This window comes from Calypte anna, chromosome 3, assembly GCF_003957555.1.
Source record: "Calypte anna isolate BGI_N300 chromosome 3, bCalAnn1_v1.p, whole genome shotgun sequence".
Classification (NCBI taxonomy): Eukaryota; Metazoa; Chordata; class Aves; order Apodiformes; family Trochilidae; genus Calypte; species Calypte anna.
Window position 1 is genome coordinate 55946177 of NC_044246.1, and position 16054 is coordinate 55962230.

The following is a 16054-nucleotide window of genomic DNA, read 5'->3' on the forward strand; positions in this document are numbered from 1 at the left end:
GCGCTCGCCGGACTAGAGGCGGGGCGGCTCCTCCCAGCACCAGGTATAAATAAACGGGACCTGAAGCGGACGGACCGGGCTTCGTCTGCGCCTCGCCGCCGGACCGGACTCAGGCAGCACCGGAGCGGCTGGACAGCGCCGGAGGCTCCGCGGCAGTGCGGCCCCGGCCCCCGACAGCGCCCGGCGGTCGCTGAGGCCCCGGCGGGTGCGGCGCAGGGCGGAGGGGAGGCGGGGGACGGCTCCGCGGAGGCAGAGCCCGAGGGTGGTCCCGGGGTACATGGCGGGTTGCCGTCCTGATGGCAGGTTCTGTCCCGGGGCTGAGGGCTCGTCCAAAGAGCTGAGGGGGACCGGCACGGGATTCTTCATTCTACCTCCCCCCGCCACTGCGCCGGCGGGCAGTGCTTCCTCTGCATTTCGGAAGGGAGAAAACTCGGCAGAGAAAAAAGGAAAAGAAGAGAGACAGGAAAGAAAGGGGAGAAAGTTCGCTGACTTACAGAGAGGTGAAGGTTTGCAGTGGTTCCCACTGCACTTCACGCTGGAGACCTCCGGTCCGCCTGAAGCTGGAGGATGGAACCAGAGCTGCAGTTCGAGCTCATTGCAATGCCCCTCGGGGTGAATGGGAGTGCCCGGCTGGTGACAGCCACAGCCCCGCTGCCCTCGGTGCAGGACACAGCCATGTTCATCGTCCGCTGCGTGATCCCTTCTCTTTACCTGCTCATCATTACTGTGGGCTTGCTGGGCAACATCACCCTCATGAAGATCTTCATATCCAACAGTGCCATGAGGAGTGTGCCCAACATCTTCATCTCTAGCCTTGCTGCTGGTGATCTGCTGCTCCTAGTGACCTGTGTGCCTGTGGATGCCTCCCGGTATTTCTCTGAGGAGTGGCTCTTTGGGGAGGTGGGATGCAAGCTCATACCTGCCATCCAGCTCACCTCCGTTGGTGTCTCCGTCTTCACCCTTACTGTCCTCAGTGCTGACAGGTAGGAAAGCTGTTCTCCCCCTTCTTGGCTCTTTGCAGCTTAGGCTAAGGGTTGTCAAACCTGGCATGAAAGGTTAATCATCTCTGAAAATGTATCCCTGGTTTGCAATCACCTCATTGCAACTTCTGAGGTGCTCATTGCTTGTGCTTCCCTCACTGACTCAGGGCAAGTCTGATACTAACTGAAGCTAAAGGGTTTCTGAAAATGGGTGTGCTTGGGCCTCCAGGGTGCCAAATGTGACAACTGGGTTTAGTTCTGTCTTCTGCACCTCTGAGATGGTTCTTTAACATCCCATGTACTGCAATCTTATTCATCAGAGTTTCAGACACTACATCTGACCCATGCCAAGTCACAGTGATATGTCAACAGGCAGTGAGCAGCTTAAATCAAGTCAAGCGCATAGTTATTTTTAATCCATTTGTTTCTTTCTGCTGAGAAAGTGTGAGTGTGTGTGTGTGTGTTTGAGCCCTAATAGAAGAACAAGTTACCAGAAGTGACTGCCAGAACTAGTTCAGCCTCTGGGAATCTGGAGAAACCAAACTGCTTTGTTGTAACTGTCAACCTTAGACTTCTGTTTAAGGTTCTGTTTTAGCTTCTTCTGAACTTACAAAAAAAAAAAAAAAAAAAAAAAAAGGAAAAAAAAACGTACCCCCTCCCCCCAACATACCAGAAAGTAACACTTCCATCTCCAGTACTTGTCAAGCTCAGAAGAAACAAAGACCAGGACCCCAGATTTTCCCTCTCAATTACTATAAATGGGTACTTAAGGGATTTATAGTAACCGAGTCATTGCTGGACTGTGCTTCAAACTCTGATAGACAAAATCCCCCAGTGTAATTGGCAACCTTAAATTAAATTAAATTATCTTTCTTCCCTTATCCAAGCAATTATTTTAGCCAGAAATTAAAATTTTTAATTCTTTCTCTGTTGGAATTACCCCATTTTCTTTTGCTGGGTTTTAAACTGAACCAACGCATTACATTATTGCATGATGTAGTCTTGAGTTCAGTCATTTATATTCACACTTCCAGTGATGTTTCTTTAAAACCCTTAATCCTTTTTCTTTTAATAGAGTATAATTGTGATTTTTAGCTTTTTGTTGTTTTAGCCAATTCAGTAAATTGCTTGATTACACCTGAGGGCAGTCTTCAGTGGCCATCATTTTCAGTGGTATTTGAATCAGGACTTAAAATACTTGTGTATGAAGACTTTGTAACTTGTGAAAATGGATTATATTTTTTAAGAACTTGCAAAATATACCATACAGTAAACACTTCTAACTCTCTGATTACCTCATTTAAACAGTATGTTGAAAACTGTCCATGGAGAGCCAAGAAAACCTTGAAGTTTTCTTCCTTTTCCATTTCTATTGTTTAAAATTATGATTGTGGTATCTTATTTGAAACTGAAGAAGTTATTAGAGCATTAATTGTTTGCTTTTTCCATATAATTTTATATCATCCTTTTAATATCACTCGAGACACAAGAATGCTGAATCTGTTTACACTGAATGCATTTAGAATTATACATCCTGGGAAACAGCTACAGATGGTTTTGCTGTGACTGTAAGCTGCTACATATAATAGCTACTTTCCTCCAGCATTTCAGAGTCCATAATATATATAAATACCAGAAACTATAGCAAGGATTTAACAACTGTTTCTTTAACCCCTGCATTTATACTTTCAGTTACTGAGAATAAAAACCATTTTTTTCAGTCAGAAGATCAGACACTGACTTCAGAGACCAGTATTTTATCTCCCAGGGAGCGAAGCTGGCTGTACTCAGCTGGGTATGGGTTGGAGTCAGGTCTACTTATTGTACGACAGACACTTGTGTTGGACTAAAGTGGAGGCACTGGTACAGAGGGTTATTTGTCACTGTCATTCATAGCCAGATCCTAACATCTGTCATCTAGACTAGATTTGGTTATGGGGAAACTGTATAGGTAAATATGTCAGCACTTGAGAGGTGGTGTCAGCATCCTGCACCTAAGAGGTGATGAGGAGGCAAGGCCTGGCTGTGGACAGGCTTGGTTATCTTCAGATAAGAAAATCTAACATGGGATGTTAGCAGTTTGGAAGTGGTAATATCTCTAAAAAAGCTCCAATATAATCCAGTTCTTATTTGGTCTGGTATAAAATGTCTTTGCAGTGACCCTTTCTTTTAGAGGTAAAGCTTAAAGTATGTTTTAATATACGATCCTTAAAGCCTTTCCTGTTTTTACTCCCTATGATAACAGGACTGAATAGAACTCCAGATACTAGGATATCACTAAGGAACAGATTTATAAAACTCTTTACAGTGTGTTTGTGTGAATCAGAAAAAAAAAGGAGGTTGTCTTTGTTTCCACAGTGTAATTAGCATTTTACTGTTTATGTGGAAATTTTCGTGGCAAATTACGTGTATGTGATGGCATTTAGCAATGATTACAGAAGCAATAAACTCTAAATGATCATTACTTACAAACTGAAGTTACAGGAAGGAAAAAGTAGTATTCACTACACATACATCTTTTCTACAGTTGCTGTATTTCATATGGCTTTTTGCCACAGAAGTCTCTCTCATCATCATTAGTGCTTTCAGTGTGACAAATATGCGCCTTCTATCTGGAAGCCTTGTTATTTAGTACTGAGATTATTGGGGTTTTGATTTTTTAAATATACAAACAGGATATGTATTTGATAACAGTGCTTCCCACACTCCCCTAGAGCAGACTTGTGGACTGAAATTGGCATCACAGAGCAGATCTGGCCAATCTTGACCATCCCCATCCCAGGAATAGCAGCTGGTCCCACCAAACAGTCCTTCCTGCCCTAAGGCTCTGGTGGGTTTGGTTGGCGGGGGGGGAAGTGATGCCCTGTTGCAGCCCCATGCATTTTGAGGCAGAGGGGACTGGGAGGTCAGCAGCAATCGTGGGGATGGTGGGAGCAGAGATGATTCAATGGTGGCACTGGCAGTTCAGTGTGTTGGCATCAGAAGGGGGTGTGTTCTCCCTCTCCTCTGGCGTGTAGAAGGAAACACAGGAGCATTGCTGCTGAGCCAGTCATCCTCTCTCAGTGCCACACAGGAGATGTGAAGGGACAGCACTCCTTCCCCTCCTAGCTACTGTTTCTGTTGATTTTCCTCTATTGTGGAGACACCACTCTATCTCTAGAAACCTTGATATTTCTCTGGTTTAAAAAAAAAAACAACAAACACAAACAAAACAAGAAAAAATAGAGGGTATATTACAGAAAGAGGCTTTTAAAATGTTAGTTTTCATTCTGAAAGGCAAGGCGATTTACATAGGGAATCACATATGGAACCATGTCCTAAGTGCTTGAAGTACCCAGCTGCAAACCAGATGCTCTTGCAGTGTGACAACATGAGCACTGTTTCTGTTATGGGTCAAACCCTATAGCAATTACAGTGGATGACAAATGGAAAAAAGGAGGGGGGCTGAGGGACAAAAATGTACAAACAAACAACAGCAACAGAAAAAAAAAAGGCAACCAAAGGGACCACAGGAAAGAACACTCCCAATAGCTCTCAGCACACCCTGAAAGTGCACACAGAGCTGGTGTGTGGTGGCTAGAGGAGCACTTTCTAGAGGTAGGGCAGGACAAGGAACTAAATGAGTGTCCTGTCAGGCTTGTTTCTACAGGGGACATAGGCTGCAGCTTTGGCCAGGCTAATGGATATTGATGAGAGTATCCCAAGACCACACCAAGGAAAGTAAAAATAAAGCGGTGAGAGAGACGTGTAGGCAGAGGGACTGCAGCATGGCACACATGAAGAAAATGTGTGACAGCATCTTCTCACTGCAACAAGGACAGAAGCCAGAGATGAACCTGACTTCAATTATGTCTGACTTGAGCCATCCCACGAACTTGTTCACAGCTCCAGGGAGTGTCTTTCCAATCTACATCGTCCCTGGGCCATGTAGTAGTAGTAGCCCTGAGTAGTTAGCCCTGAGTGTAAACTGGACCCATGGGGCTCCTCACCCTCTTCTTATCATGAAGATGTTGCCATTTTGTACTTGGGAAGGACTCTAAGGTAAGGAAGTGGAGCACAAATACAGACAGATGTTTCCACAATGCCTTTCAGAGCTAGAGGGATGGATAAAGTACAGTGTGAAGAGGTGGCTGGAGAAGTGGGGACAGTGGATTAAAGATTAGTGCTGCAGTATTCACCTCTGACCAGTGTTGCATTGTTGTGCATGCTGATGAAAACTATTGTACCCACAAAATGCCAAGGGGCATGGGATGAATAGACTTTAAGGAATAAATTAAAACAACTTTAAATTTGTCCACCTGGAATTTCCTTTTTTCTTTGGCTGTCTTTTATGCTTAAATTTTTATATGATCTCTAGAAATAAGATTAAATTTGATTCTAATTTTTTCTAGGTTGAATATTCTAATGAAAGGTTTAAATGTGTTAGCTCACATACAGTCTTGATGCACTCTAATGAAGACAGTGAAGCTGAACACTGGAGCAACTGCAATTGAAATAGCATCTTTGTATTAAAAAAAAAAAAAGTAAAAAAAAAAAAAAAGTCAGAAAGACACCATTGGTGAAACAAATAATTGATTTACCAGGTAACAAAACAATTTTCCAGACTGGGCAAATTTTTCTCAAGCTTCATGCAGACACTCACATCTGTTAAACTCCCCTCTTTCTCCATGTGTCCTGTCTGTGGGTGGTCTTCAGCTTATATGGAACAGCTCAGTACTGAGGATGGTGAGGTGAGAAATGGCTGTGGTACTTAGCCTAGCCAGTGATCGATACAAGGACTGTGTTGTGCTGGCAGCAGCCAACTGTGCTGCAATTAGTGAAAATGACAGTCTTCTATCAGATAGCCTTTCAGATGCTGCAACCTAGACCATGAGAAACTGTTACAAAACCATTTCTCCTATTTTCTGTGTCTTTGATCAGTTCAGTAAAAGCCTGTGCCTGTGACAGATGAAATAGCTGCTAAACAGCAGGTCCAAGCTGAATTCTTATCAAGCAGGCCTGAATGTAAATCTTTATAAGTTTAATTTTTGTCTCTTCCCATAACATGGCACACAATTCTCTTATATATTACATTGCAATGGGCTTATCCAAATTGGACTATGGGAATCCTCCAGTATGTGTTCAGCGGGTCCTTGGAAGTAATGTCAGTGCTTAAATATGCTCTACCAGTGCTCTGAGGAATAGATTTCATATGTTTTCTGGGATGATAAATTTGTTAGGGAATGAATAATAGATATCTTTTATATATGTGCAGAGTGGTGGATCTATCAAGCTTCCTTCTCAAAAAGGATAATTTGTTTCCTTCCCCTCTCCTGTCATTTTCACAGTAGAAGCTTGCAGAAACAGCAACAGTAAGGACATATTTGTCAGTCTGAAAATATGTAAAAATATGTTCATCAGTGACTCTTGCCATTATCCAACTAAAGTATAAATCTAATGGGGATACTGACATGTATGAATGGTTCTGAATAATGGTCAGTGGAACAATTTACTATTATTGATCTTGGGAGAACAACTGAACAAATTAAAAGTGGTGCTTTTAACTAGTGCTGTTATAAGTAAATGGGGTTAGGCAAGCAGAACAGAAAAGCCAGATTGCAGGCAGTAAGCTAGCATTGCAAGATCTGTGCTAGCTTCTAAGAAATATGATTAGCTAATGTGAGGTGAGCAGCAAGAGTAGGAAGTAGCAAGGGAAGAGAAAATGACAAGAAGGAAGAACTCCTTTAAAACACTTTGGTGGACAGACAGGTAATATATTTCACGCAGTGAAAAAAAAAAAAGAAAAACATCAAACCTATCTTAGAAAAATTTCATTTTGGTTACTTTTAGGGTTAATAAATCAGCATCCAAAAGACTAAATCAGACTTTTTTTTTTTTAAATATAATTGGTAGTTTTTGGCTCAATAGAGTGTATTTCTATAGAGTGGATTAACTTTTTCCACTTAGGACTATCCCTTATTCCTCTTAGGATTTTCCCTCTGAGAGACACAGAACACATGCCATTGACATTGAGTTTAATTGTCTTTACACATGGTTTGGTAGTCTTAATTTCAAATAGTGCTCATTATATTCAGCTATCAGCCTGCTCTGAGCTGCTCATTACTGTTGAATGCAGTTTTCTGCACTTAAGACATAAGCACAGAACAAAAATCTTGTGACTAACTATGAAAAATGGTAGTCTGTAATCATAGTTCAGTGGCTGCCTAAGTATTGGTTAGGTTTTTTTGGTTTGTATTTTTATTTTCTTCTTGAAGGGTGTCACAAAAAAGTACTGTAGAAAAAGAGATAGCACTGCAATGGAGGGACAGTTTAAGACTAATCATGAAGTGGCTTCTTCTGAAGTCCAGTGTGTGGGAGGGGAATAGCATCCTGGACTCAGCAGACAGGGGTAGAGCTTCCCATACTAACAGGGAGCTAAGAAACACCTTTACAAAGGCCAGTGGGAACACAGATGTAAGGACTAGATAAGCTATAGTGGAGTTTGTAAGACATGATTCAGCTCCTGAGTGAGAGGATATTCTTTCATCATTTTTGGGGGCTGTATGGAAGGGAGGAGATCGCTTTGTAAATGCGCTGTACAAACAACTTCAGTACCGCAGAATGGGCAAGTGTGTGCTTGTATCTGTTGGCAGAAAGCACAGCTCCAAAGAAAGGAGGCATTACAAAAGTTTTTCCTGGGTTAGAGTGCCTTTGATAATGATAGAGGATGTACAAAGACAGAATTTACATGAAGGCTTTTCATTAAAACCAAGTGCATATTTATATTTCCTGATCTTCATCGCAACCTATAATTATCTTTTTTTTTTTTTCACCAGTGAAGTAAAGGAAAAAATGGCTTATGTTTACTTATTTCACTAAATAATCTGCCCCTTTACTCTGATTTAAGTGTTGTTTTATTGATAGAACATATGAACTTTGTAGTTTGAATGGTTGGTGCTATGTTTTAGCCCTGCGCTGGTTTTACACAAAGGAAGAGGCTGGGTGTTCATGTTGGGAACATTTCTGATTTCACTCAGTTTATGTTTGATTTTATCTGTAACCTGCCTCCACTCTGTATCTTTTCAGAGATATAAACAAGATGACAGATTCTATAGAGTACTTTCAGTGCCTTTTCCTTCCCGTTGGCACTGTGACTGTGTGCTGAGGGCTGAATCCCTGGCAAGAGTGCCATCTTGTAGCTGAAGTAGCAAGCAGAATTTTGATAGGATTAAAGAAGTTTTTTGGGCTGAACTCAGATGTTTTTGTGAAAAAGGGCACTCTGCTCCAGTGCCTTCCAACTTGGAGTCAGTCATAGCTCAGGGGAAAGCATGCTATTTGCTGAAACAGCTTTATATGCCAAGGCACAAATATGTGCCACATTTTCTGTCTCCTATCTAGATATTAACCTGACCAAGTGCTGCTGAAACAATGAATTATGACACATTCACTGTCTTGTGTTACAGTGCTGTGGTGAAAATATTTCGATGGATTGCGACAGGAAAAGAAAGGAAAAAAAAATCTACAGTACATAATGTAATTTTCACCCAATATTTTCTCTTCTGCCCCACAAAATCCCCAGATCAGCTCTTAACCAGCAATATAAATTTTTAAAGAAATGAGCAGATGGAAAGACTTGACGTCACCTCTGTTGAATGAAATGAAATAGGTCTGTCTTTATATAATGAAATCAAGGCAGACAGCAATAGGAAGCAAATTATTGAATAATAAGGCCACAGTTTGATCTGAAGAGCACTCATTCTTTGTGCAGAAACTTCTATCCTTTCCAGTAAAAAGGATTTCTTTACGCCTTGGTGTCGAGGGATTTTCCCATTGTGTCTTAGAAGAAATGGTAAACATAAATCAACATTTTACTGAGTTTAATTTTCTACTCCGTTATAAGAGTGAAGACACAGCAAAATTCCTCTCTCTGAATTTAGAGAGGGTATGAACAAAAATAACCATTAGTTTTAATTATTTACTGATCAGACAATTTATCACAATCCTGATAAAGAGAACTCCAATACTGATTCAAATATTCTCCAAGGAAAAAGTTTGCTAGAGTACCCAGACAGAGCTCTGCTCCAGGCATTCTCATGGCATAGCTGTTTCCACTTCTGCTTTACAGAAAACTCACAGCTTGCTGTATAGGGACACATCTTTTATCTGCAGTTTCTCAAACATCTGCTCAGGATTTTGAGGGGTTATGGCGTACCTGTCAGGGCCTGCAATTCAGCCATAAAAGGCATTTGCAATCACAACTCCATTTCTCAGCATTACCTTTAGCAGCAGTGTTATATTTAACCATAGGCTAACCCTGGGTATGTATTTAGACACCTATTCATAGCCTTACTTATTTATATTCATGTATATGTATTTACATGCATGGATAGAAGTAGAGACTTATAAGTTACAGTTCTCACTCTAAGCTCACTGTAGAGCTAATAGAGAAAAAAACAAAAGTGCCTCAGAGCATGATGTAATGCACCTAAAACCTGATTCACCCTTTGAAATCTCCACTGGCTAGAAATACCTTAACATGAATAAAGTTATGTATCTGGAATAAAAATCTGTCCTGACTCCCTTCTTCCTGTTAAACTTTTCTTTAGATGTTAAAGAAGAATCACTTTTCCATTTCTTGAAACTTTTGCAATTTAACAAACAAACTCACCTGTCCCAAACCTAAACTAAAAAGATCCCCATCCTGAAGCAGCAAAAAAAAAAAAACAAAAAAAAACACCACACACCAAAAATCAAAAAACCAAGAATATCAGATAAAACAGACTTCCAAATAACCACAGCTTAGACAAACAAAAATATTTTGTTCAATTTTTTTTTTTTAATAAAAACTATAAAAGTGGTGCTTAGGCACATAGTTTAGTAGTGGGCTGACTGGACTCAATCTTAAAGGTCTTTTGCAGCCATAGTGATTCTCTGACTATGAGTCTATAATTTACTTAAATTTTGAAAATAAACATTTTTAAAATAAACTAAAAATCTAGGCAAAATATTAAGGTATACTTGAAACATTTTTCTCAAAGTATATTTTGACTTTTCTTGTGGCAGCTTTCACTTTGTATCACCTTCTGTAACAAATTTTTTTAATAAAAGAATTTTTGAATTGAGTTTACTGCTGCTCATTTATTTTACTTTGCTGTAGTGTTTCATTCATCCCAATACTTCCTGTTTGCGCTGTAATGCTTATGAAATTATCAATGCTGCAAAGGCTTATATATAATCATATGTCATGAGACAGCTTCCCAAAATACAAGATAGGGAACATCCAACTAGTGATGTAGAAATATTTACTTTCTTTAAGAATTTAATACTTCTGCACAGGCCATTGGGAGTCATTCCTACCTGAATTTATGAAGATGTCATTACAATTGGGACAGTATGTCTTGTGTGGTGGGTGGATAGGCAAGAGTCTCCACAGCCGTGATTTTTGCTTGTCTGAAAAGAGGTGGCTGATGCTCATAATTGTCCTGCACTTCCAGGGGGCTGGTGACTTTTGGGATTGGGAAAGTTGTGGTGGGCTGTGGTGTCCTGGCCTGTGGGAGCTGAGAAGACAGAGTGTAGCATGAATGTGCTCATATGGGAGTGAGGTGAAAGTACAGAGGTAGGGTGCATGTTTTTGAATTTGCTGGGAGGATTTGAGGAGTGAAAGAGTGGAGTCACGGCTGCTTCTGCACTTTCACCAGGCTAGCATAGAATGGGCATCTCCAGCTGCAGGTTGCATCCAGGGCTCCTTTTGCCACCTCTCTTGGTTAGATATGTGGATGAAGGTAGAGATTTAGAGAATACAGATGGAAGGAAGAGTAGAAACCCATTAACATTTCAAATTGCAACCAACTTAGACACTATTTTAATTGAATTTGAATTTGCCTTATGAAGCACATGTTGAATTTGAAATATACTTTTCAATTGACATCTGCATTTTGATCGATTTCAGGTACAAAGCGATTGTAAATCCCATGGACATCCAGACCTCCAGTGCAGTGCTATGGACCTGTGTCAAAGCCATTGCCATCTGGGTGATCTCCATGCTCCTAGCAGTCCCTGAAGTGGTTTTCTCCCAACTGGCACACATCAATGACATGAATAATGTCACTTTCACAGCATGCATACCATACCCCATGACAGATGATAAGCACCCCAAGATCCATTCTGTGATGATTTTCCTTGTGTATTTCCTTATTCCTCTTGCCATTATTAGTATCTATTACTATCATATTGCAAAGAGTTTGATAAAAAGTGCTCACAACATCCCTGGAGAATACAGCGAGCATTCCAGAAGACAGGTAAGCCATTTGCTTTTTACACCCTGATGAAGTGCTTGTGTGGTGTATACATTTATAAATGAAAGCACAGCAACTAAACCTTCCAAATTGTTGGACTTGGCAGAGTATTCAGTTTCCACATGCATGAACTAAGCCAATGATTATCTGAAAATTTTCACAATTATGCAGTATTAAGCCAAGTACATATATGAATATGAGCAAAGAATAAATTCAGTGACATCAACACATATTTCTAACAAGAAACAGGATTACTATATTTGTATGTGTTGCTATTGTGACCATTACTTGTCTTCTTACTGAGGAACAATGTTTTTGTAGTTAATAATACTGCTTTTACCTATCTATACAGGCAGCCATTTTGGGAAGAAATCTTACATAAACTTTTTGAGAATTCTTCCTTTTTTACTTGTGCTTGGAAATGCAAAAACCCATCATAGGGAGGGAAAATTTTCTATGGGGATCTAAGATTCTTCTTAGATCAAAAAGTGCTGAAAATATGAACATAGAGCATGAACTATTTTTTTTTCTCAGTTGATGCTATAAAACACTAGGTTTAGGTTCTGTATACCTGTGAGACAAAAATTTTTAAAATGCTGGACAAAGCCAGCTTCCCTGTAAGACACAGAAAGCAATAAGGTAGCAAGAGGCTATTAATTAGCAAGAAGATCTCTATATACAAACAACTGCTTTTGCAATGAAAGCACCTCAACCACTTTACAAAAGCATTAGTATTGATTGAGAAAAATGCTTATGGCAAATACATAGTTTCAAGGGTTTTCTCTGCCAATATGTCAGAAAGTACCTTTATACTCACTGAAATCTTTTTGCATATATAGAATATATATATTCTTTTAAAAAGAAAGACCACATTCCCTCATGTCCTTTTTTGCTCAGCATTTCATTTCTACTCTAGCCTGTTCTTTATCAAAAATTCAGATGTATTAGCACTTCATGTATTATTTTGTTTTCCTGTGAAATATAGTGAGCCTTTTGGCTGAACTCTTAGGGTGGAACAATGTGTAATTTATATCACATTTCTGAATTCACATGTATTTTCAAAATAAGAATGTGTTTTTTTCTATTCTACTTAGTTTTCTTCTTTTTGTTAATATATGAGGCTCAGAAGAATAGAAAATTCCAGTGTGCTTACATATTTCCCATGAAGAAGAAGTAAATTCAGACTTTTGCCATCAACTCGCATTTCTTTAGGCTGTAGCAAAGAAGTATAATTTTCACACTATAGCTCTGTGCCTTTTAGTCTGCCATTGCAATCTGCTTGAGTGGAAATCCTGACAAATTGTAATGATAGAGTTTTCCCATCTTTTGTGAATTCCCCACTGGTTTTGGTTTAGATGGAGCCAAGAAAACTACTTACAGATTTATTTCACAGTTTTTGAAACCCTTTTAGAATAAATACACTTGCGTTTTTTTCAGGTTAAAATTGTTAGAAAATTGAGTAAAGCCAGAAAGCTTTCCTACCTCTGCAAAACTTTGGCACTTGGCATATTAAAATAATCTTTAGATTTTTTAGACTTAAATATGTAGAAAGTTTCTGTCTCTCTTTTTGTGCCTTCTACCTGGCCAGTTTCACTTCCTCTCAGTTTGAAACCACTGAGTAGGCTCATTTCCTCTCAACTTCTCAGCCACTCTCAGTGGCTGAAGCATACTCAGTATGTTGTAATCCAATTATACTTTGGAGATGCAAATAGGGTACGTTTCTTTTATGTCATTGTTGAAAACTAACCAGACCTCTCACTTACCCTGGAATTAAGGTGCTTCAGCTTCTGCAATGCAGGAAATCTAGGGAAGAGGTGCAAGCTGAGGCATTTGAGGCAAAATAATGGGATGCAAGTAGCATTGTATAGCTGACACCCTAGAAATGTCTCTTTATTTGACTCTCATTGTCTCCACATTACAAAGCCAATGTTTTCTAAATAGCTTTTTTACTAAAGGTAACCTTCAAGCCTTGTGCTGTGATCTCATCAGAAAAGGTTATGTTTCCTGGCATCCTTTGGTGTGTGCTTTCAGGCTAAAAGGCAATGTTCACTTGAGTCATGAATCACTCCTGCTGCATGTATCATATACAGAGAGCAATCTTCTGTAACCACAAACAACTAGGATCTTTCACTGAAAGTAAACCCAAAATGGGAAAGGAAAGTAAAGGAGATAGAAATAGTGATTTTGCCTCTGAAGGCCCGAAGGAAACATCTTTACTGGCCTGACTTATGTATGATAGTTGTGCAAAATGCTGCATATTATAATTAAGTTATGTGGAATAATTATATTCATTGCTGTTCATTCCTGTTCTTTTAATCTTTTTTAGATGGAAACTCGGAAACGTCTGGCAAAAATTGTTCTGGTTTTTGTTGGCTTCTTTGCAATCTGCTGGTTTCCTAATCACGTGCTCTACATGTACCGATCTTTTAATTACAATGAGATTGATCCATCAACAGGACATATGGTGGTTACCTTAGTGGCCCGAGTGCTAAGCTTCTGCAACTCTTGTGTCAACCCCTTTGCACTGTATTTTCTCAGTGAGAGTTTTAGAAGACATTTCAACAACCAGCTTCGCTGCAGGAGGAGAGCTCAGCAAGAGAGATCTGCCAGCTACCTGCACAACTCTTCCGCCATTCAAATGACCTCTCTGAAAAGCAATACCAGGAACACAGTGACTAGCATGACACAAGTGAATGGGCACAACTTGAAACAAGAAATGTCATTGTGATTTAATAGGTGTGACTTGGGCTGTGGAACAAATCTGAACTTTTTTCTTGTCAGTTTCTAACTCACTTTTGTCTCTTGTATGCTTAGACTGTCTGAGTCCTCAGAGCTGAGGATCTGTTTGAGCCTGAGTCATCTGAGGTTATTTCATGCCTGGTCATACTTTTAGAAAGAAGCAATCAGTGTGTTTTATTGAGAAAACAAAACTGACTGACCTCATATGGTACTTCAAAGGAGATGCTAATATATGTTTAAACATATAAGGAAGCAAAATAATGGTGTGAATATTGGTGTGGCTGATCTAACATTGCTTTCAAAAGTATAGATTTTCTGATCTGAAAAAACTTGTTTTTAACTGAATATTGATCTCAGCTTATGTCTTACTCTAACAGATTTTACATGATTTTAGCTGTGCTGTGTGTACAAGCATTATTCACTAAGATTGGTAGGCATTTTTGAACCAATTAAGGAGCCATCACAATGTATAGATTCCAGTTTCAAAAACAAAAATATTCAAGTATTAAGTGCCAGATCTTTACCTCATTTAAATACGCCTTGTTTTTTCACTTTGGCAGACATGCAGATGAGAATTTACTTTCTGAGTGTTCCATTTGCTGTTGAGGTCAGAAATTTCTCTGTTAAAATTACATTCTTTTAATGATAAGCATCTTGAAAGAAAAATGTGTGCAACGTGAAAACATGCAGGTTTTCTAGAACTCAGTGTCTGAAAGTTAATTTCTCTGATTTGTTATGTCTATTGTGCCACTGGCTCAGAGTGTCTACTTGCTCTATATTTGCTGCTACTAACTGATTTTGCTGATATCTGTTGATGGCTAAGAAAGATGCAAAGTCTAATGGAATGATTAAACATTCACAGAGGTAAAGTTCTAAGCAGCTTTTTCAGAGAGTGTCTGTGGCAAGGCTTCATACAGCTCAGAGCAGTCTCAGAGTGCAAAACTCAGATTACTGCCAGATAAAACCAAACTGAAGGATGCCTTGCAGGAACACACCTGACACACTGTGATCACTAATCATCATCCAGCCTGAGGGACCAGACAAGCTTTAGTATTAAATAAATGCTAAACAATGAGACATGGGTAGCTTTAGTTGGTGGCTCCATACCAGCTGTTTTGCTTTCTAGATCTACTACTCCTCTTGCATACATTGTTTACCAGTCTAAACAGTACTGAAATACTGTCAAAAATCTTCCTTTAAAAGGCACCTTTTCTTTTCTTTTAAGCTCTTGTATATAAATAGTCATTTCACTTCTGAAATCCTAGATAGGCTGCCTAAAAGAAAGATTTTCAAATGTTTTTTTAAGAGTTTTTCCAGTGCTATGGACAGCGCTGAGGTTTTTGTCAGTATTTCCAGGAGAACATTTTCAGCATATGTGGTAAGGGCAGAGCTGGAACTAAAACATCAGGGTTTGCTGGGTGAGGCTGTAGCTGTAAATTACCATCCAGTCCAGACTAAATTTCCTAGGAGGGTTTACTGCTCTCTCTTTTCATTCATACTCCTCTGCTGGAGATACCTTACACAAGTCTTGCAAAGCTGCCCTTCAGACAACAAGAAAACAAGGTCAGCTTTCAAATGGCTTTTTTTTTTTTTTAACCCCCTTTTTTTAAAAAAAAAAATCAGTTTATGTAGCAACACGGATAATAAAACAGACACAGTGACTGAAGTTTGTTGCTGCAAAAACTCATGTAAGACCACCCATGTGAATATTTCTAATCTATTGTATGGCTGCATTAGCTTTTGCTGAAAAAGCTGATGGGGTCAGAACTAATTCTCCCTACTGTCAGACTAATAATAACCATTTCCCAAGCCAGGTGAGTAGTTAGTTGGGGCAGGCTCCATTATGGGTCTGATGGCACCTTGTGGAAGCAGTTTTCTCATGGCCAGTTCATGAGCCAAATGTGATTTAAATAGCTTTTTTTTTTTTTTTTTTTTTTTTTTTTTTTCCCTTATTGTGTGGAACTGCTCCTGCACAGAACTGCCTCTGTTACAATGCTGTAGCTGGTGCTTCTGCAGTGACTTCTCTAAGGTGAGCAGTAGAAAGTACACTAGAAATTTAGA

At 39.5% G+C, this 16054-nt stretch overlaps 1 protein-coding gene across 1 annotated transcript; it reads left to right on the forward strand.

Moving 5' to 3' along the window:
• Positions 1 to 564: 564 nt before the first annotated feature.
• On the forward strand, positions 565 to 13993 carry NMBR (neuromedin B receptor). The gene is made up of 3 exons (XM_008494096.2): positions 565 to 983; positions 10909 to 11257; positions 13581 to 13993. Exons 1-3 carry the CDS (start codon positions 568 to 570, stop codon positions 13980 to 13982), a joined length of 1167 nt encoding a protein of 388 aa, XP_008492318.1. The 5' UTR covers positions 565 to 567; the 3' UTR covers positions 13983 to 13993.
• Positions 13994 to 16054: the final 2061 nt, after the last annotated feature.